We start from the raw sequence: 20,813 nt of genomic DNA, 5'->3' as shown, positions 1-20,813 counted from the left end.
GCGTGCTCCCCTAACTTGATATGGTCCTCTGCTCCCGCCATATCTGCCCCTCCCACCGATCGTACTAATTCCTCCCTCCTCCTTCAACCCCCCACCCTCCCCCCCCACCCTTTCTACACCGCAACCCCCAGACATGGCTGGTCCTGACCTAAGGGGAACCTCCCTCCTCCCCCCCCCACCCTAATTCCCCCTAAAAATTTGTTAAAACACCCCTGTAAAAACCTTCTCAATTTACATAATTTATAGCGTATATGTATAATTTATTGCCATTATTTCAAACTTTTGTGCGGGGTATAAAAAAGGTTGGGAGCCACTGCATTAATGCAATCAATGTTACTAATTGCAATTATTTTGCATAATAGTTTCCATCTTAGTTCAGAAAGTATAAAATGTGTAGGAAATCTTACTTGTAACACAGGACCGCAGATCAGATGGAGTATCTGGAGTCAGTGATGGCACTCTGAAAATTCCAGTTCTGAACGAAGCCAGACAGTCTGTGAAAGCATCAAGCATCTGCTTACTGATGTGCAATAGCCACTACAAGCTATATTACATGGTGCAGTGCTTTCTGACCTGTATATCTTCTCACTGAAGTTATAGAAATGTGCATTTTTAAATGCATTATTTAAATGAATAAAGTTTAATCAGTTTTTTTCTTTACAGTGAACAGTTTGATGCTGAGATTTAATGAACTGTGAAATTTACTGTGCTGTTATACAAATCAGTCAGTTTTCTGACAGTTTCTAACAAAAGTAGGGAATTGAAAAAATGATAACAAAACCAAGGCCATCCCAGAATTCAAAGGTTTCTCATACTCTGTGAAAATTGAGCTGGCTTTTTTTTTTATTTGACCAGTATTAACACAATGTTATATATTCTAGTTTTATTATGAATGCAGATTATTTTGCTTTCACATGGTGAAAAACAAATACCATGAAGCAGATCTGGCTGTTACCAGAACAAGGGTTAGATGTAAAAGAGGGTCACTTCTAACCGTCTACTTCAGGTAGACATAAGAAAAAGCAAGAAAAATTATAAAGAGATGGCAGAATACCTATAACTTGCATTTGACATATGGAAGCAATTTTAATTTTTTTCATTATGGCTTCTTAGCTTTAGTATAATAAATTAGAAGGTTTTAAACCATATGCCTATTCATTTGTTTTATATCCCTTGTTCCTTATAATCCTGATACTTCACACTCTGTATATGCTAATGTCTTCACTAATAATTAACCCCAAAACAAAAACAAAAGATTGACGACAACAGATTGAGAGAGAGAAAACAAGAAACCAACATTGCAATTACTTTTATTTAGGGGTGCACCTAGAAAACTTCATTCTTTGTGGAAATAAAGTCATATGAGTAGGCCTATTTTTACTGTCATTTGTATTATTTAGTGATAAGATTTATTTAGTATTGTAAAGGTAGAAATAATCACATGAAGGAGAATATTTGTAGCTCAGGGTTGAAATGAGGGGTCCTTGGTGCTCTCTGAGCTTGCTTTTTTTTATTTAATCACAGTTTCAATTGGAAAAGGTGACAATCCTAGACCAGGCCAAATCCAAAAATGCCAGGTAATTTCTAGAAGCCTGGCACTCTGACAAATCAATAGACACATATACATTGACAACATCTATAGACTATTCAAAAGAGACAATCAACCAGCCCAAAAGAAAAAAAGACTCCAGCACCTCCCCACCAGTAATCAGCACTCAGATCAACATAGATCACCTTCAGACCAACAAATAAGTAAGCAATACCACAATCAAGAAACTGTCACAGAGCCATTAGTAAACAGCCCAACCAAAAATTCCCTAAGACCGCTGCCACTCACACAGACAGGCGAGACACCAAAATATAAACTGACAGCAAACAGCACTCCTTACTAGCACTGATGATGTTACCTAGTTAGGGTAATGAAATGTCTGCAAGAAAAGAAGCAAGCTCAGAGAGCACCAAGGACCCCTCATAATCACATGAGTCTCCCTATTCATTGTTCAAAATATGTAACAAAGGCAAAGATGTTGCATGGAACAGCATCAATTCTACTAGGTCTCAGCATGCCCATTTCAGGTCAGAAATTTACACAAGGCTCCATGTTCTGCCACACTTTCAGAAAAGGGGTTCTGGGAAGGCCCTGCCAAATTATTTGTGCCCTCCTTTGCTGTGAGGTTTTATATTTTAGTATGATAGTGTAATATATTATTAAACTGCTAAGCTACTCCCATTGGTTCATACTGAAGAAATATGTTCCCATATTAAAAGTAACAGAGAGACAAAGAATAGTTTTGATTACATAAAATCTGGGATAAGTGAATAGAAAAATAAAACTGTTCAAGGATACTCTACATAACAAAGAAAGGTGATAAAATTATATAGAAGATATTCTTCTTTATGTTTTATTTCAACCAGAATGAATTAATTAGATAATAAAGTGTTGATTAAATAATAAATTAATTACATTAATTAACAAGGAGTTAACTAAACATTTTTAATAGAAATGAACAGAATCACATTGCAGAAGATATGTTTATGGTTTTAGCAAGTGTTGCAGCTGTAAAAACAAGGAGTGGATCATAAAACCAGCACTAATTAAATGAATATCCAAAATTTTCCTACAACTGAAAATTGTTGATGTTTTTAAGTTTCAAAAAAATTGTTGTCATTTAAACCGTAAAATGCATTTTTTATATAAAAAAATAAACTTACCCAAATACCTGGGATAGAAATAATCCTGTTTTTTTAAAAAAAGAAATTAATTAGAATGTGTATTAATTGATAAGCGATATATATATGGTTTGTTTAAAATAATGACTAATAGCTGGATTATAAGGTTATAAAAACATAGTTTTCTATATTTTATGTTATTAAATAATATTAGAAATTTAATCTGTGCTTTTTAATGTAAATAGCATTTATAAAATAAATGGATGTAACAAACTATCATTTTGAAAATGTATGAACTAAACACAATGTTCAGATATTTCACAATTATAACCTGTTCGCTGAAACCCATTTTATTGTAATGCCATAGAAGGATAATCTGGTTTGAAAGAAGCAGAACAGCTCTGCGAAAGGTTTGTCATGGACCAAAGGGGCATTCTGGACTCACAATAGCCCAGATAGAAGATGTGTCCAGTGTGACCTCAGAAATCCCAACCATCAACCACCCTAGCAACCACATCCTCAGTGAAGCATCCCAGATCTGGTCCACAGCAAACACTGTGTAGGAAGAAGAGAAAAACTACTATTTTCCAATTAGAAAAATGAAATATGACTTTTGATTGCTTCAACAACGGCAACCACAATATCACAAGGACAAATGATAAAAATGGTTACCAAGGCAAGTGTGTGCCATGATTAGGACAAAATGAGGATGACTTCTCTGCCAAGATTATTTTAATTTTGGAGAAATAAAACACCATAGGTCAAAGAGCTCTTACCGTTTCAGGGTTATTTTCAAAAATTTCCCTGGCTTCTTCTCTATTGCAGTATTCTTCAATACACTCCCTCTCCATATTCCCCTTCTTGCTTTCTTCCATAAAGGAATTCGCACGACGTTTTCTGACCAAAAACTCTGAGGCATGATTCTGAGATAGAACTAAATGAAAGCAAACATTTTGTATTAAGGACCTTCTCTTGTGTCATCAAATAATGCCAGAGAACAAAACCAAAATTCTTATGACTTTGAGTGCTGTTGTTATGTCAGCATAAAGAGCTGGAAGGGAATACCAAGCTTCCCCTTGATTTTCCAAAACTAACTCAAAAATGTGAAAAAAACCAGAATTCCACAAATTCGCCACAGACACTTTAGTTTAAATCAGGGGTAGGCAACCTTGGCTCTTTTATGACTCGTGGACTTCAACTCCCAGAATTCCTGAGCCAGCATTCTGGGAGTTGAAGTCCACAAGTCATAAAAGAACCAAGGTTGCCTACCCTGGTTTAAATGAGTAAGAATATATCTTATAAGCTAATATTTTTAAATTTATGAAGTTCCTTTTATATAGCTCATCCTCTATCCGCAAGCATCCCTACAGACTTTAGCCTGTTTCTTGAACATTTATATGTACTCCACCTTTGTTTTTTTTTCCTGTATGAACTCTGATAAAGAACTCTAAAGAACTCAAAATGTTCATTGTCTTTTATGATAATTTAGATGAACAGTACTTCGTTATAACCAAATTATGAATTTGGCTTATTTTCCTTCTTGAATCAATATGAGTATCTTATTTTGCTATTTTTAAGTATGCCAGCATTTATTTACACACAAACACTCCTTCCTTTAAGAGATGCACTTCTACATTCCCTCTTGAGCAGATATTTTAAAAAACAAGACCACTCTAAGCAGCCTTCAAATTTGCTATATTCATAAATGCCATAATCAATCATCATTTTCAGTAGAATGTGCATAGCCCTTCGTGCTCTCTGACCCTGGTAGTTTGCTTGGATCAGTTCACTGATAATATTACCTAGTTGAGTAATGAATCATCTGCAGGCAAATAATCAAGCTTAGAAAACAACAATTGATACTTTTTCCAACCAGACAGATTTGGAACATGAGTTTCAATTCAAATGTTCCAGAGTAGAGAACTGAGGTCTATCATTTTATACATATGCTCCAAAGTGGGGAAATTCATACACCAAATGTCATTGTAGCAATGTTTCTTATATTACATAAGTACTAAGTGTCACAAATGTGCCATGGTGTTAAAGTATCATTTGGGGTGAAACCTTGTTACATAAAAATCCTGAACCCAAACAGCCATGCTGTAAGTAGGCATATGTCATTATTTTTCCTATTGATTGTATATTTTCTGGGCTTAGTCAATTGACACAATCCTGAAATATTTCAAGAATTGGTTGTAAAAGTTTCTCTATCTCTAGATAATGAAGCAAAGATAAAGAAATCATTGTTTGGGTGTCTTGTTTGTCAGACTTTATAAAAACTATGCTGTTAGGATTTGAGAAACAGAATAATGGCGAGTAAAGAATAAGGAATATAAAGAACAGTTGCCCATTATACAACACAAAGCACATTGAAATAACTACATCCCTATTTCCAATTTGAAGTATTGGCAGATATGACAGTCTTGTTACAGTGCCAACACAGTGTTAGTGTTCTCTTCATCACTCCAATATTGTGAGTCGTTCTTTAGTGAAAAAAATCAGTCCATTTAATAATGAAAGTGATAACTGTTAAGTACATATACAGAGAGTGCTGTAAAGCACTATGGAGAAGGGGTATATAAGTGTAAGTGCTATTGCTATTTCTACTGTCATATTCACTACCCTACTTGTAACATTTCAAATGTCTAAATAACTGTTTTATTACTTTCAGTCTTTACAAACTGTGAACATCTGTAAAGAACTTATAAGTATGTGTTCAAATCTACTAAAAGATGTTATGCTTAATTTTAAAACCATGTAGCAGTTTGGTTAACTGCTGTTCGCTTAGGCATTCACAGAGATAAGGAATTTGATCAGGAGTGCCTTAACCTTTGCAATTCAGCTGTAAAACTTTAAAATAACTGAATAGAGTTTTCTCTGTAGGGCAGAATTACTGAACTTTCTGGCTTTGCGGACAGGCGTGGGGGGGGTGGAGATTGTTTTGCGCAAGTGGTGGGCAAGGCACATGTGTGTGAGTGGCATGCACATGCACCTACTGCTTATGCAAATGCCTATGCACATGCTCTCCCGCCGCTTCAGGCGGTCTGGTTTTGAACAGCTCATAGACCCTGTTGTAGGGAATAGAAAACATTTTTGTACACATGTCAAAATGTTTAGGTCTCTTCTAAATCTAATCTATTTACAATGGACATGACTAAAGATAGAATATATACTAATTTTAGGCTGTAAATATTAATGATGGATTCTTTCAATCTTTTTCCAATAAAAAATAGAATATTTGAGTAACTTACCCCTTTTTATTAGGATACAGTTTATTAACTTCCAATAGGTACAGATAAATATAGAGAGTTCAAAAGAAACACACATAGCATAAATAAACGTGAAACTTTTATTGAGCAATTATTCAAAATCCTGGATGTTTTGTGTTTTCAAGAGCTTTTCTTCTAGTATAAATGATTGACATAAGGGTTCTCCTTTTTTTAGATCAATCAAGTGATTTTCCATTGGTTGTGATAGGAACTGACAACAACAAAAGATGCATATGTTAATATCCTTAGGAAAGAAGACGAAGTAAAATGTTGATATTATAACCCTATCATGTATCTTACTGCACCAAAAAAAATTAGAAATCACTGCTTTTTATTTCTTTTTCTTTTTTTTGCTCACTTTATCCCCCCTGCCCTCTCCTTTTTTCCATTATCTTTATTTTATTTCTAGTTTATATTAAGAAAAAACTTTTAATAAACAGTAATTAAAAAAGGAAAACAAGACCACAATTCATCTTATAAGGAAGATGCATATAAATGCATAAATTTGCATAAAATTTTAATAAACAAACAAATAACATTCAAATGACTTCAGAAGCTTAAATATTGCAACAAATCCAACAGGATGATGCTCAAAGATATCAACTGAAAAGTAATTAAGATTGGGAAAATCAAATATGTAGAGGGGACATAGAGATATGACTTAGTAACACCATACATATGAATGATCTTTCTAGGAATATTAGTAGACCATCACTAAATAAGAACAAGCATTTTGATGCAACAGCTCAAAAGGCTAACCCACACATAGGCTACATTACTAAAGTCATTATATCCAATTCAAGGAAGATAATACATTAAAATACTCTACAGTTACACCATACAAGAATATTTTGATCAGAGCTACATGAATTGAAATCTGAAAACAAAGCCCTATGAGGAATAGTTTAAAAAAAGCTAGGCATGTTTACTTTCTATAAAGAAAGACTGGCCAAAGATAAATAATTGTATATAAATATCTAAAATCAGTGGTGGGATTCAAATATGTGAACAACCGGTTCTCTGTGTGGATGCTGCTTCCAGAAGTCCATTCTGGGCCTGGGCAACAAAAAATTAGCTACCGGTTCTGCCAAGGTGGTGCAAACTGGCTGAATCCTACTACCACTGTCTAAAATGCTACTATATACAAAAGGGGAAAGTCCTATTTTATAAAACTGAAGAACAGGTGAGGACCAAATGAAATCAAATGGAAAGAAAAGGAGATACGGGCTGATTATTAAGAATTTCTGATTTTCTAAGTGATTTTAAGTAGTAGAAAAATCTGATTAGAATAGATAGGCTCATCTTAATTGGATGTCTTCAAAAAGGAGTTTAACCTTTTCTTCACCATGAACCCCCTTTAAATATCTTTTGTGGCCATAGACCATGGCCACAGACCCCCAAGACTTAACTCAAGATTTAAATCTTAGAATTTCTTCAAACCTTCACAGATTTCCTGTGACGACATCGTGGGCCTTCAGGGGTCCACTCTAGGGAACAGTGGATATAGATGTAGAATACTTAGGTTTTGTTTTATGGGAAATGATCTAGTTGTAATGTATTTATTAAACTTTTAAAATAGTTTGTTGAATTTGTTCTTGGCTGGTTTTGGTTTTTCTGTTTTCCTTTTCTAAATTCCTTTCCAATTATTGCAAATGCAATATACATAATAAAGCTTTGAATTCTTATCTGAAACTGTGACTCTCATTTTGAGAGGATTTCAAGGAGGTCAGGCATTCTTGTGCTCAGTTAAGCTACAACAGGAGAACTGGTGACTTCACTTCACTTTATTTGTGGGAGCATTTATCTGGAGGAAAATAGGTAGTAGCAGAATTTATCAAACAGGCTGTTCCACAGCTTGTGGGAAGGTGAAAGAGGGATTGTTGAAAGAAGGACCCCTTCCTCTCAGGAGTCAGAAAGGTCAACTCACCACATCCCAGGCATGTGTGCATTTGTATGTGCTGTATTATACCACACAAAAGTATGAGTTGCTAGTAATTATGTAGAGGTTTGTAGCCTTATTCTATTAGAAATTGTTTCTAATAGAAACATTTATTTGCTATATATTTCTGTTGCCTACAGGTATTAAGATTTTTTTAAAAAAATATTAATTCAAATAAAGAAGTGACTTAGATGCAGCACGTGCATTTTTCAAATCAGTAAAAATAGGCAACCTTATTGTTGCTTCTTGGCTACTTCTGAAAGTGCTAGAACTGGCAGAAAGGAACTAAGACTTTTAGCAATTCTCCTTTGGTGAGTCATTTTGCCTATCATAGTAAACAGCAGAGCAGAAAATCCTTTTGATTCTAAAGTTCAGAGAAAGAATTTGAATCAATGCATACATAATCCCCCGAAAGGCTTTAAAGTTACTAAATCCACATCTTGAGAACACTCCATAGCTTTTAAATGTTTCAAGGAGAAATTTCATCAGCAGCTACTGGGGGGAGGGCAGGGGAGAATAACTGTGCATCTAAAAAGTAACACCTTAAAGCTTAATAAAAGTATCGCAATACAAGAGTTTTTGTGAAGTACAATCTCCTTTTTAGTTCTTGTGTAAAAATGTTCTTTGGACATGAACAGAGTACATTTTTCTCCTTTCTCCTTTTATTTTACTAGATGTAAGCAAAGATAGAGAAGTTATCTACATCTTTAGCGACAGCAGTATTACTGTTACAATATTTATAGCATTATAGATTTTTTACTGTATGTCAAATGTAACATTTTGTGTCATACCCCACATTCTCCATATGGGTAGCAACTATTTATTGTTGTTGTTCAGTCGCTAAGTCATATCCGACTTTTTGAGACCCCATGGACTGTAGCACCCCAGGCCTTCCTGTCCTCCACTTTCTCCTGGAGTTTCTCAAATTCATGCTCATAGCATCAATGACATTATCTAACCATCTCATCCTCTGCTATCCCCTTCTCCTTTTGCCTTCAATGTTTCCAAACATCAGGATCTTTTCCAATGAATCCCCTCTTCTCATTATGTGGCCAAAGTATTATGTTCTCATTACATGATAATTGGATAAGAGAATATAGTTTATATGGTGTTTATGATAACACAGCAGGTCAATACTTGTGTATCTTTATGTTCGGGGTTAATTCAATTATTGTACTCCATTATTTATGAAAAATGAATGGCACCTGACTCCCAAGATCATTGAATGTCCTTAAAAAGATCATCATAATTTGTGAAGAGGTAAAATAACCAATATCCTTAAGGATCTGCTGTTTTAGCATCCATCTGTGCAAGTTAACTTTTACCAGCTGCTCTCTGGTAATGCCAAAAAACCTTTCATTCAACTAAAAATGTCACAGTGCTGGGCTCAGAAAGAATCTGTACACCAACACAGGAACATGGAAATTTAGCTTGGTAATACTTTCAACCAATGAGTTAATATAATAATGAAATAAGTAGCCCAAAATATACCCTTGTTTGATTTCTTTCTATATTGGGATTGCTTCTAATAATAGACCTGATGATTAAATTTTATGTACACATGTAGTCCTTAGTTACAACTGCTCATTCAATGACCCTGCATAGTTATGATAAGCTGAATGAATGGTATTTATGATGGGTCCTTGAAGATCTGGCTATTGCAGCACTTCCTGCAGTCATATGATTGCCATTTGTGAATTTCCCTGCTGGCTTCCCACAAGCAAAATTAATGGGAAAGTTGGCAGAGATGGCCGCAAGTCATTCCCATAAGCCAGCCCCCTTTTTCTCCTGATAATCTCAGATATGGAGGGATCTTTTACTCCATAGCAACCCCTACCCACTCATAAGCCATGGTTGTGCCTGCTGGTAGCTCAGACAGCTTGCAAGTGTCTGTAGTATATACTGCATAGTGACCATCTGTGACTTCCACCGAACAGACTGCAGCTGCCATTAACCAACCTGTGGCCCACCTGCAATATGGAGTTTCTGCCCACAGCACTATCACATACCCCACAGCACCTGTCCAAGTCACCATACTCCTGCCTGGGACTCCCATCTCTTCTGCTTAACAACTACACAGTTCTGCAACCAGGACTGCTGGGATTGCCATGCTAAGTCATATGGTCAAATAATATTGCGATTCATGACTACATCACTTAGGAATAGAAATTCAGGTCCTAATTGCATTGACACCTGAGGACTATCTGTATGGTATGTGGCAGGGGTAGGCAACCTTGGCTCTTTCATGACTCGTGGACTTCAACTCCCAGAATTCCTGAGCCAGCCATGCTGAGGAGAAAGGGAGAGGTTTCCAAGCTGAGCCATGGTGGCTCAGGAATTCTGGGAGTTGAAGTCCATGAGTCATAAAAAAGCCAAGGTTGCCTATCCCTGGTATATGGTGATATAGCTTACCCATAGATGTTCACTCAATTTTATTTCAAAGAATGTCACTGGTAATCAGAAAAATAATCAGAAATATTGTGTGTATTTTTCAATAAAATTATAAAATGAGGGTTTAATCCAAAATCATCCAACTTTCCTTAAACCTATATTGTTTCCATATAGCCAAACAGGTAACTTCCAACATAGATATCTAGCATAACGCTTATTTATAACACTCAGCAGGCTAACTGGCTTATAATAAGCAAGAGCTGCTTGATTTTACTTTTAACAGATGTTAATCTTCATTCCTAGGGAATTATTTGATTTATGCAACAAAGATAACTGCAATACCTTTGGACCCAGCAATCAATATTAACAAAAGGGGACAAAGTTTTCTCTTGGATATTTTCTTACATTTAGCTATGTTGATAATTTGGTAATCTCAGAGTCTGTAACTAGAGATTATTCTCATGAACATTCTGTATTAAACTGAGGTTGTATAATGGATCCAAAATTACCTGCAGATTGGAAATGAAAATGCATTTCAAAGTTTCAACTGACAGCTAACATCTTGGGACATGCTGGGAGAAATACTTTGAATGCAGCCCCCACTTAATAAAAAAAGTGGGTGAATTGTTCATATGTGTAGGCCATAATTCAATGCTGTAAAACTACACTCTAGACACTACTTTTCTCATCTTCAATTAGGCTCCCCCCTTTGAAGCTCAAACTAATGGTAATAGTTGGTCCATGATCTATATAATTTACCATTAACTACTAAAGAGTTATTTACAATAACACGCTCATAGTCAGACAGTGTACAGAGTTAGAGAGAGTTTCTTGTTATTCTTCCACATATTTACATCATGTGGAATATTACATATAATTTCCTTGGCCTTTTAGCTAAAATTAAATCTAGTTTGTTCTACAATTACCAACAGTAGATCATCCTAGCTTTTGCTGCAACTTGACATTAACTGATGCTGTAATCTCCACCATCCTTATCCTTATCCTCCTTTTACTATCTTGTTTTGGCTGCTTAAAAACAGGATATGTCAAGCCCCACATGCCAAGCCTCAAGTAGTTCTGAAGAAGTGCACTAAAAGTTAGATTTCTTGTTCTTGATACCATAAGATTCTAAGAAGTTTGGTAAATTATGGAATAAGGTCGTAGTGGTGAACCGATGGCACATGTGCCACAGGTGGCACGCAGAGCCCTCTCTGTGGGCATGCATGCCGTCGCCCCAATCCTAGGCCTTCAGCTGGGCTTTATAAAACCTTTTCGCTTTAGGCTTCCGCCGCCGTGTGCAAAAAAAAAAGGTTCAATCAATTTCAACTTCTGGCGAGAAAAAAAAGATCTTGCAAAGTTGGAATTGATTGACTGAACTTTTTACCACTGCAGCCACGCCCACCCAATGGCCACACCCACCTAATTGGCCACACTCAATCAATGGCCACGTCCACCTGGCACCCGACGATACATAAGTGGGTTTTGGGTTGCAGTTTGGGCACTCGGTCTCTAAAAGGTTCGCCATCACTGGAATAAGGTATCTCAGTGTCACTAGTGAAATCTGTAAAAGTCACATGTTCCATAACTACAGTATGTTGAAATTGTATCTAAACATGCAAGTTTCCATACAGACTGCTAGAACGTCCTTAACCATGGATTTCTCTTTTTTTTCCTTTGTAATTAATTTATGAAATTGTTATGGGGATGAAATAGGGAAGGGGGAAACAATCAAAAAATATATTACACTGAATGAGGAAGAACTTGGACTATTAATGAATCTGCTTTCATCTCCTAAATTAACCTAAAATTAAGATGTTGATCCTTTTTGTCTTGCAAAGTTGAAGTGCTTATTCAGCTGTCCTAGGGAGAGCAAAAAACTTCATTCAGGCATGAAATCCGCTGGCCCTAACTCTTCTGCATCTGTTTCAGTCTACTCTATAACCTGATTCCCTCCAGGGTAATGAGTAACAAAACCTAACCTTTTTTTACATCTTCTATCTAAACAGAGTACCTTGAATTTTATGTGAATAAGGAACAAAATCTTACTTTACCACCAGACAATGAAAAAGCTAAGCATGGTTTAAGCTTGTGTAGGATGGGCATGTATTGAAGACAATGTTGTGAGGCTAGGGAGAAACATGTTTTCTGTTATGTTTACTGCAGATGCAAATGATGAAAGGTCATTTATCTCTAAATAGGCTGCATGCGTTATTCAAATGTATTTGTGGGAAAACAGTAGTACCAATTTTAAAAAATCCAATTTGTACCTTCTACGTAAAATACTTTTTTAAAGTTTTCATCACAGAAGTTGCAGCTTTGTTTTCTACTTTTATTTTTAATATGGTTTCACAATACCCCAAATGCCCCTCCCTTTTTTTTGCTGGAGTTAAACATTTTCTCTCTCTCATTGTAATGATAACTACTTGTTCTCCTGTAGTTTGGCCTCATTAGAAATATGATTGCTTTATGGAGATGGAAAAGATATTTGCTTAGTGAAAACCAGAAAAGCTATTGTTCAGAACCGGCAGAGTTTAAGGGCACATCAGAGTCTCTCAGGCAATCCTGGCAACAAGGAACCAGATCCACCTCAGCCTGCAGTGCCATAAACTACAACAACGTCCCATTAAACTCCGTGATACTTATTTTATCGAGTAAACGTGCAAGTAAGTACTATAATCAGGCTGCATCCCTAGGAATTCGAAAGACACACAATTCTTTTCATAAAAGAGGCTGTAGGGCATGTAAGTATAGAATTCTTTCCGTTACTATTTCCTTACAATCTCTTCGAGCCCTGAAAACATCCAGCTTGAGGAAGAAAGCACAAAACAGGTCCAAATTAACTTTAAAAAAATGCAAGTCACACCGAACTCTGTCGAAAGTTGGAAAGCAGACCCATTTTACTTACACGTCCTTGCCTCTGAGAGCGAGATCGCGGTCGCTGTAATAAAGAGGCCGTAATTAAGCAGGCAAATAACGTCCAGGAGTCTCATCCTTAGGGGAGAAGTGGAGAGTAAATAGACTAACGGGGTCGGTGTATCTTCTTTCGGAGCTAAGAAGTGGATGCTGGCATCTGCTCTCAGCTGTCGTTTGGTTGTTCACACAGTATCGGGAAGCTGGGAACAATGTTCTGCCTGGTTCTAGTCCTCCTTGCAGAGCGGGAGGGAGAGGAGACTGGTTGGGGGATGGCCTCATTCGAAGGCAAGACAGTTCCTGGAAGCGGTCCTGTCCATTTCAAGCGGTGGGTAAACAGGAAGGCCGAGGGGAGGACATTATGGCAGTGGCCCAGAAGCTGCTGAACCTCCCGCGGGGCTGAAGGTTTGCTCAAAAGGACCGTGTGTGTGTGTGTGTCCTTGCGTGCGCGAGAAAGAGGCAGAGAGGAGGAGAAATTGCCGTTTGGTTGTGTTCTTCCCAAAGCTCGTTGCCATAACACAGAAAGAAGCAGTTTACTTCCATCTCGTTCCTCCTTCCAAAATCAAAGCTACTGCTCTTTGGCTACCGTTAGGCTGTTTTTGCACAGCGAGCTAGAAACCAAGCCATCGGAGTTCATTGCCTATGATCCCAACCTCTCTGGCTGCTCCTGCAGATCTGTTTTATGCAATCTCAAGACAACTGATTTTGCAGAACAAACCGGTGGTGCATTTAATTTTTGGGGAAAGTGTCATGTGATGCCCACTGTTTACAATACATAATGTTGCAATTTTAATGTAAGGGACAGCTTTTTGAAGACTATCCTCCAAAGAGAACATCAGTGAATTGCTATGTATGTCTTTAAATGAATTACCATTTAAGTAACTCAGTCTTGGCTTTAATTACATATTACAATTGAATTCTAATTAGAGATAGCTTGACGAACAAGAAAGAAATTTGCATGGCATCTTAAATGGCATCTATTAGTGAATCCTATTGATCTAAAAAAAATCTAAATAGACACATAAGCTTGTGTTACAGTGCTGTAACAATACAATCCTACATGCACCTGCTTGTCAATGTTACACTCCAAAAGCTAGAGGAATCATGACTATGGATTTTTTGTGGCCAAATAGTCCCTGAAATATCTGCAATTCTTAAGCCAGCCATTTTTGGACTTTTTTGGGGAGAGGGGGGAATCACCAAAAGAATATTTGATAGACTGCATGGAGCTCCTTTTTTGTACCCCTGATGTTCAGGTCTGAACTGCAACCAGTTTATTGATATACACTTTCATGGACTAGAATCATTTTACTTATGAGTTTGATCATTTTAGAAAGTGTAGGAAAAGGACAGGCAGAGTCAAGAAAAGAATCAGTCTGGAGTTGTTACATTCTCACAAAAGACCAAAGTCCAACCTTTCTTGAATTGGGTTCACTCTTATCTGGTGCAAATTTAGTGCTGGCTGTTAATTGACTAGATTCATGTGTTTAGGCATGGACAATAAAACTGGAACTTAATGTGTAGACCCGATTCTTAGCACTGACAGAAAGTCTCAACAAGTAGTAGCTTGGCTGATATCTGAAGCTACACATGGAGTTCTAGGGCTGTTGGTTACATTAGGAAGCTGAAAAAAAATGTCCTGGAAAAAGCAAGGGCAACCAGTTTTGTAACCCTGCCAAGTTAAGTGCCCAGATATACTCACAATTTTTTTAAAAAATACTTCTTGTTATAGGACATATTTGTCTGATAATTGTCAATGTATAGTTTGTTTTTACAAAGATCATTTAACAACAACAACAACAAAAAAAAACCAACCTCAGTCCACACAGGGAAATCCATTACTTCAAACATGAGTTCACAATATATGTACAAGGTTTTCTGATCTCAGTATAAGGCAACTTAGTAAAAAACAAAACAAAATGAGAGAAAAAAAGGATGTGAAAAAGGACACATAAGTTTTACTTAGTTTACCAAAATACACACACACACACACACACACACACACAGAGAGAGAGAAAGAGAGAGAGAGAGAGAGAGAGAGAGAGAGAGAGAGATCTGGTCAATATTTTATACATTCCAAATCCTTGTTTACTATGAAGGCTTGTAAATGATTCCATTGTGAATGGCAACATTCTAATTAAATTTAACGTAAGCCAAATAGATATAGTGTATATAGAATTATGCAATAGTCATAATTCTTCAACAAGCTAGGGGTAGTAGTGGTGGAATACATCTTCAAATTAGGATAGCCAAAATAAATGAAGAAACTCAGCAAAACAACTAAAATGTATACATTTTGGAACATTTATTATTTCTAATATAGTAAATTATGTTTTTCTATCTTGATGCAAAAGAACAAATCTTGCCCTCAATCAAAAATTTAAGGTCCTTAAAACAGAATCAGGACAGCCTTCAGATGACATCTGAGCCACTTCAGAATCTGTCTTCTTTTTGTAATCCCACATTGGTCAGTTAGACCTCAGAAACATTAATAATAAAAACAAAAATGTTGCTAGGTGAAACTCCTTCAGAGTGGAAATAGCAGAGTGCTCTTCTGAAACACTTATTGCTATTGTATTAAGAATAAGTGTTTAAACTCTTATTGAACTACAAGGTGCTTGACCTCTGGTAGGTGGCCAAGCAAGGATCAATAGTCCTGTAGCTCCTACTCTGCCTGTTCTCCTAAGGAGGAAACCTGTGGAAATGTTAAACTTCTCCAGAACTGTGATCCTGCAGTAGACTAACAAAGTATTTTAATATTTTTTTCTTTGGCGGTCACTTGTCAAGATTGAGATTATACTGAATCGGCTATATAGCTTTCTAAAATCTTCACAGGTTATTTTCCTCTTGCATCCGTCGCTAAATCGCTTTGCAGGGGCGCACGCGCACAGGGAAAAAAAAGCAGCAATCCAATTCAAGAATTCCAGGCGTGCATCCGTCACTCTGGAAACTAAATCCTGCCTCCTTGGGGGACCAATGATTGATGAGTTCCATCAGTCAAGGTATCCTTCATTGGCTGTTTCCTTTCCTCGTTTACGTTCCGTCTCTGTTTGTCTCTCTCTCCCTCTCTGTCCCTCTCTCTCTCTCTCTTTTTCTCTCTCTCTCCCTTTCGTAGCTAAGGGAGACCGACGTAGTTACGCGTCCTTCCTGCGCACCGTTGCTATCGGGGATTAGCCAATAAGCATTCTCCAGGAGCGTCACGTGAAGGCGTAGCGCTTAAACCTGCGAAAGAGGCGTGGTCACGTGACTTTGTAGACGGGCCAGCCCGAGAATCTATGGCTACTATAGGATTTCTCAGCGACGGGGAGACGAGAAGACGGTCAGGAGGCCTCGGGGGCGGGAGAGCTTTGTGAAACTAATTTAACGCGGGGACGAGGGAGGCGCCCGGGCTGCTGTTACAGGTCGAAGGCTTGGGCGCATTCCCTTTTCCCCTCTGGCCACGCTGATAAATCACAGTAACAGGGCAATTCTCGTTCAGTCTGGTTTGCTGGGCGCGCTTGTTAGTGCTTCTGGTACAAGAGTAATTCGCGAGTCGAAAGATTTGGTGGCGTTGAATAACTGCCTCCGTCCGCGGGCTTCTCCTACGCCACCTTGGGCTTCGCGCAGGAATTTTAAAATGGATGATGAAATGCAATGAATATTTAATATTTATGCTACTTTATTGGAGAATACAACACACCGTAGAATATAAAAGCAGAAGCAGTTACTTTATAACGTAGGACCAAAGCTTACAGTTATTTGTAAGTTTGTATAATAGCTCACAAAGTACACTTTTTGGGGAGCATGCATATTTAGTCTATAGAGATTATCGTGTTTTTATTGTTTGAGCAGTTGAATACACTATCAAGAAAGAAAGTTGAATTTTGCCTGTAGAGGAGCATTTGATGGGAGTCATAGCAATGGCAGCATGAATCAATTATCTGTGCATTAATCCCAGTTGTATTCTTTACATTTGATGTGGTACACAAGGTGTCATGAAACACTCATGCATGTATGAAGTAGCATTGAAAAATTAGGTGGTTCAATCTGAGAATCAAGTTGCAGAATGAACTTTTAGTTATGATTTAAAAGCCATATTTGATCCAGGAAGCTCTGTGACTTAGCCACATTCCTTAGTTTTAAATAAATAAATCCATTGCTTTTATCATTACTGTTTCAAATCCAGTGCAGTTAACTACATCTTTAATTGTATTTTTTAAAACCATGTACATATGCTCTAATAGAAGTTTTGGGTATATTCTACAAATCAGCCTACAGCAGATCTTATACCTGATGTAATTGAAAAATACATTAATGAAACAATATTTCATCCATGACTTACAAATAATACATGTCACAATTGGATGCATAAAGCTTTCGTTACTACTACACATAATACTATTAACAATTTTATGATCTGCCCCTCTCTTTTTTAAATCATTTATTATAGAATGATCTACTTATAGAATGACCTACTTTAAATCATTTACTATAGAATAGCCTCCCTATTTATGTAAGGAGATTGTAAGATGATTCTGCTTTGTTTCTGCTAGTGGTTGTCTAGTGTAAAGAACCAGTGCTTGCTCAGGACTGTGCCCATAGTATGAAAATTGCTAGGAAATACTGTAGTATATGTTGTACTTAAATCATTGTTAATCTTTACAATTTCTTTGCTTTGAACAAGTAAACTATTTTCTAAAATAATACACTTTGGATTTATGGCCCACTTTTCGATCCATTTGACAATGAAGAAAGCTTTTAAAAATTTTCTATTTTCATTTATTCAACCTGTGTTATTTGTCCTTTTCCTTTGATTTTTTAGTTTTAACATTTATTGTAAAAATATTTTATGTTTTGTGGAATTCTGTGAATATCCTGTTTTTACTGAATGTAGCTTCTACAAATCCAATTTTTGAGAATATTCAGTTAATTCTTTCCTGATTAAGGAATGGGGTAGGAATCTACGGCTATATATTTTCATATGCATAGATATCTAAAAAATGCTTTTCTTGGATAAAAGATAAATGTGCTGCACTCTGGCTGTAAATATAACATTTTAAATAAGATGTGGCTTCACAGAATAAAAGCTCATTGTAGCAGAGTATGTGCTATGTTATAGAAGTAGTTCTTTAGTGATATTGGTTTGAAAGAATGTGTATTCTTACTCCCCCCTTTCTTTATTTTTGGTAATAGGTCAATGAGTCCCCCTTGATTGAATATCCTGCTATTAGTCAATATACCATACCTGTAGTTTATTTGGTGCTCTGAATGGCTGTTGGAAAGGAATGTACAGTCTGATGGCCAATTGCTGCAGCTGGCTGAAGCGGTGGCGAGAACCTGTCAGGTAAATAACCAGCTTTAAAATACTCATTTTTTTTAGTAACTTTGAAGATTACAGATGGTACAGCAGGTATGAAGTTATTTAGACCTGTAGTTAACTCGTTTTCACAGAGGACAGACTAAAGCAAAATATTATCTGAAATACTATAAGGGAAATTTTCTGTAACTTAATTATGTCATATATTTTTAAAAGTATAGTTCAATGCATGAAGTGTTATTGATACATGGGGGGAAATGAGAATAGGGGGATCAGAGGGAAACATAACACAAGATTATTATCCATTTTAAGATTATGACATAATTTTTTGTGTGCTTTTTGCCTATTCTGTTGGCTGTGCTGTAAAGATCTTACATTAGGCATACTTCCAGTTATCCATTGGCCCTGTTTACAGAGAACAAGGCTTATAAGAGAAATTTTTCAGGAGACTGGAAAAGTAATAGAAAGGAAAATAACCATAAACAGTTAAGAGACAGAAGGTGAGTCTGTTGGTAGCTCATCCTGTAAAAGGCAACTCAGCCTAAGTGGCAAAAACCTGGAAGTAAGCATTTCAAATCATTTAAAGGGACTTCATCTTAGTTCAGACATTTCTTTTGCAGTTTGCATGATACTTTATTTACTCCACAATTAGCCTTTACTGAAGTCTCTGTAATCCAAACTTTGATCTTGCTAAAGTTTGAGGGTCTAGACAGTTAAAAGATTTCTACGTCAGGGGTCCCCAACCTGTGGGCCACATGAGGGGTTTGCAATGGCTGTGGAAATGGCTGCTGAGCGCTCATGAACATCCTCACTTGCACGAGCAGCGTGTGAGCGTGTATATATACACTCCATTTGTGTGAGTGGCAAGTGCACGTGCACGCTGCTTGCAAAAATGGAGCTGAATGCATGCTTGTTGGCCGCTTGTGTGAGCATTCCCTCTCAAGCTGCTAGTCAAACACTTTTTATCCAAACTCAAACTTTAGAGAGATTGAGATTTGAGTGGCAGCGGCTTGAATTTCTCTGCTCCGTCCCAAAGGAAGAAAGCGGAGGCGTAGAGCAGGATTGCTCTCAAGAAGACGCGGTTGCGCTGCTTGTTCGCATGCGTAGCCTCATTGAGAGCAATCCCGCTGTGCACCTCTGCTTCTTTTCACTCGGACGGAGCGGAGAAACTCAAGCCACTGTTGTTCAAACACCCTTTATCCCAACGGAGACCTTGGGGAGATGGGGAGCTTCATCTGAATGTGAACGCAATGCTTGAAAATGCAGCAAATTGCTATGTTTCCAAGGCTTCCATAGGCGCTCAAACACCTTTTATCTGAACGGAGATCTTGGGGAGATCGGGAGCTTGAAAACACAGTGAATTTGCTTCATTCTGAACTGCCCCATTTACTCAGAGGGAGAATCCAAGTTTTCCCAAGGTCTCCCTTTGGATAAGAAGTTTATTAGCGGCAGCAGCTTGGGTTTCTCGGCTCCATCTGAGTGGAGAAAAGCAGAGGCACAGCAGCAGGATTGCTCTCAATAAGGCCAGCGCACACAAGCAAGCAGCGCACCTGGGTCTTATTGTTTGAAAGCAATCTTGTTGTTGCGCCTCCATTTTCCTCCATTCAGACGGAGCCAAGAAACCCAAGCTCCTGCCGCTGCTTGAATGAGGAGCACAAGGAGGAGGAGAAGAGTGGTGAGGATTTGTGCCATCCAGCCAGCCAAGCGAGGACTAGGTCGGGCAGGGTGGGTGGCTGGCTGGGGAGGGGGTTCATGGCTGCTCAGATGGTTGCCGCCATTGCTGGCTTAGATGCGTGTGCGAGGGACCTGACCCCGCAGTATGTCCCCATTCATTTGAAGGCTTCATTCCTGCCCTCAAATTAACTCCAGCGCAAACAAGTGAGCCGCTCAGCCAGGCCACGGATGGTATTGGTTCCTGCGTCCAGCCGACTCCAATTCCATGCTTTACCCCATAGGCATGCAAATAAAGCAAACACTTCTCTCCCCCCCCCAGAGAATGGAAGCTTCCGGGAGCCATGATCTCTTTTGCAAAGAATGGATGCTTGAACTTGTGCGATATTACGGCACCCAGGAGCTTCCATTGTTAGTAGGAAAAGCATTTGCAAGCTTTTCTCCTCTCCCTCAAAGGAAAGAAACCGCGGCAGAGAGGAGGCAGATTTTGCAAGGTAAGTGACTCTGGCGCAGCAGGAAGGGAGGGGGAAGCATGAGGTTTCTTAGTGGGTCGGAGAGGCCTTGGGGCCTGTTCCATCACTAGGCCCCCCCATGGCCTTCCCCACCCTGAGATACCTCGTGCACTTAACGAGCTGCGTGCGTTTTAATAAGCAAGGAAGTGATCTCA

General features: G+C 37.8%; 2 protein-coding genes across 3 annotated transcripts in view; one reads left to right on the top strand and one right to left on the bottom strand.

Annotated features, from left to right (window-relative positions):
• The window catches only part of PROS1 (protein S), a gene marked incomplete at its 5' end in the record, with an annotated part of 32,598 nt that extends 19,237 nt beyond the window's left edge, over nt 1–13,361 (bottom strand). The window contains 4 exons of the mRNA XM_015822361.2: nt 408–494; nt 2,713–2,737; nt 3,447–3,604; nt 13,175–13,361. Of these exons, the coding sequence (XP_015677847.2) occupies nt 408–494; nt 2,713–2,737; nt 3,447–3,604; nt 13,175–13,361 (457 nt within the window). The remainder of the gene's footprint in view (nt 1–407; nt 495–2,712; nt 2,738–3,446; nt 3,605–13,174) is intronic.
• Nucleotides 13,362–16,391: 3,030 nt separating this feature from the next.
• The window catches only part of ARL13B (ADP ribosylation factor like GTPase 13B), a 43,493-nt gene continuing 39,071 nt past the window's right edge, over nt 16,392–20,813 (top strand). The window contains exons 1-2 of one of the 2 annotated variants that reach the window (XM_015822359.1): nt 16,392–16,498; nt 18,352–18,502. In XM_015822359.1, the coding sequence (XP_015677845.1) occupies nt 18,444–18,502 (59 nt within the window). In that variant the 5' untranslated portion in view covers nt 16,392–16,498; nt 18,352–18,443. The other variant, XM_015822358.1, reaches the window with a different exon arrangement.

Source organism: Protobothrops mucrosquamatus, unplaced genomic scaffold (assembly GCF_001527695.2).
Source record: "Protobothrops mucrosquamatus isolate PMUCROS unplaced genomic scaffold, P.Mucros_1.0 scaffold1532, whole genome shotgun sequence".
Classification (NCBI taxonomy): domain Eukaryota; kingdom Metazoa; phylum Chordata; class Lepidosauria; order Squamata; family Viperidae; genus Protobothrops; species Protobothrops mucrosquamatus.
The sequence above is the reverse complement of the archived record's forward strand: the minus strand, read 5'-3'. Positions and strand labels throughout refer to the sequence as shown.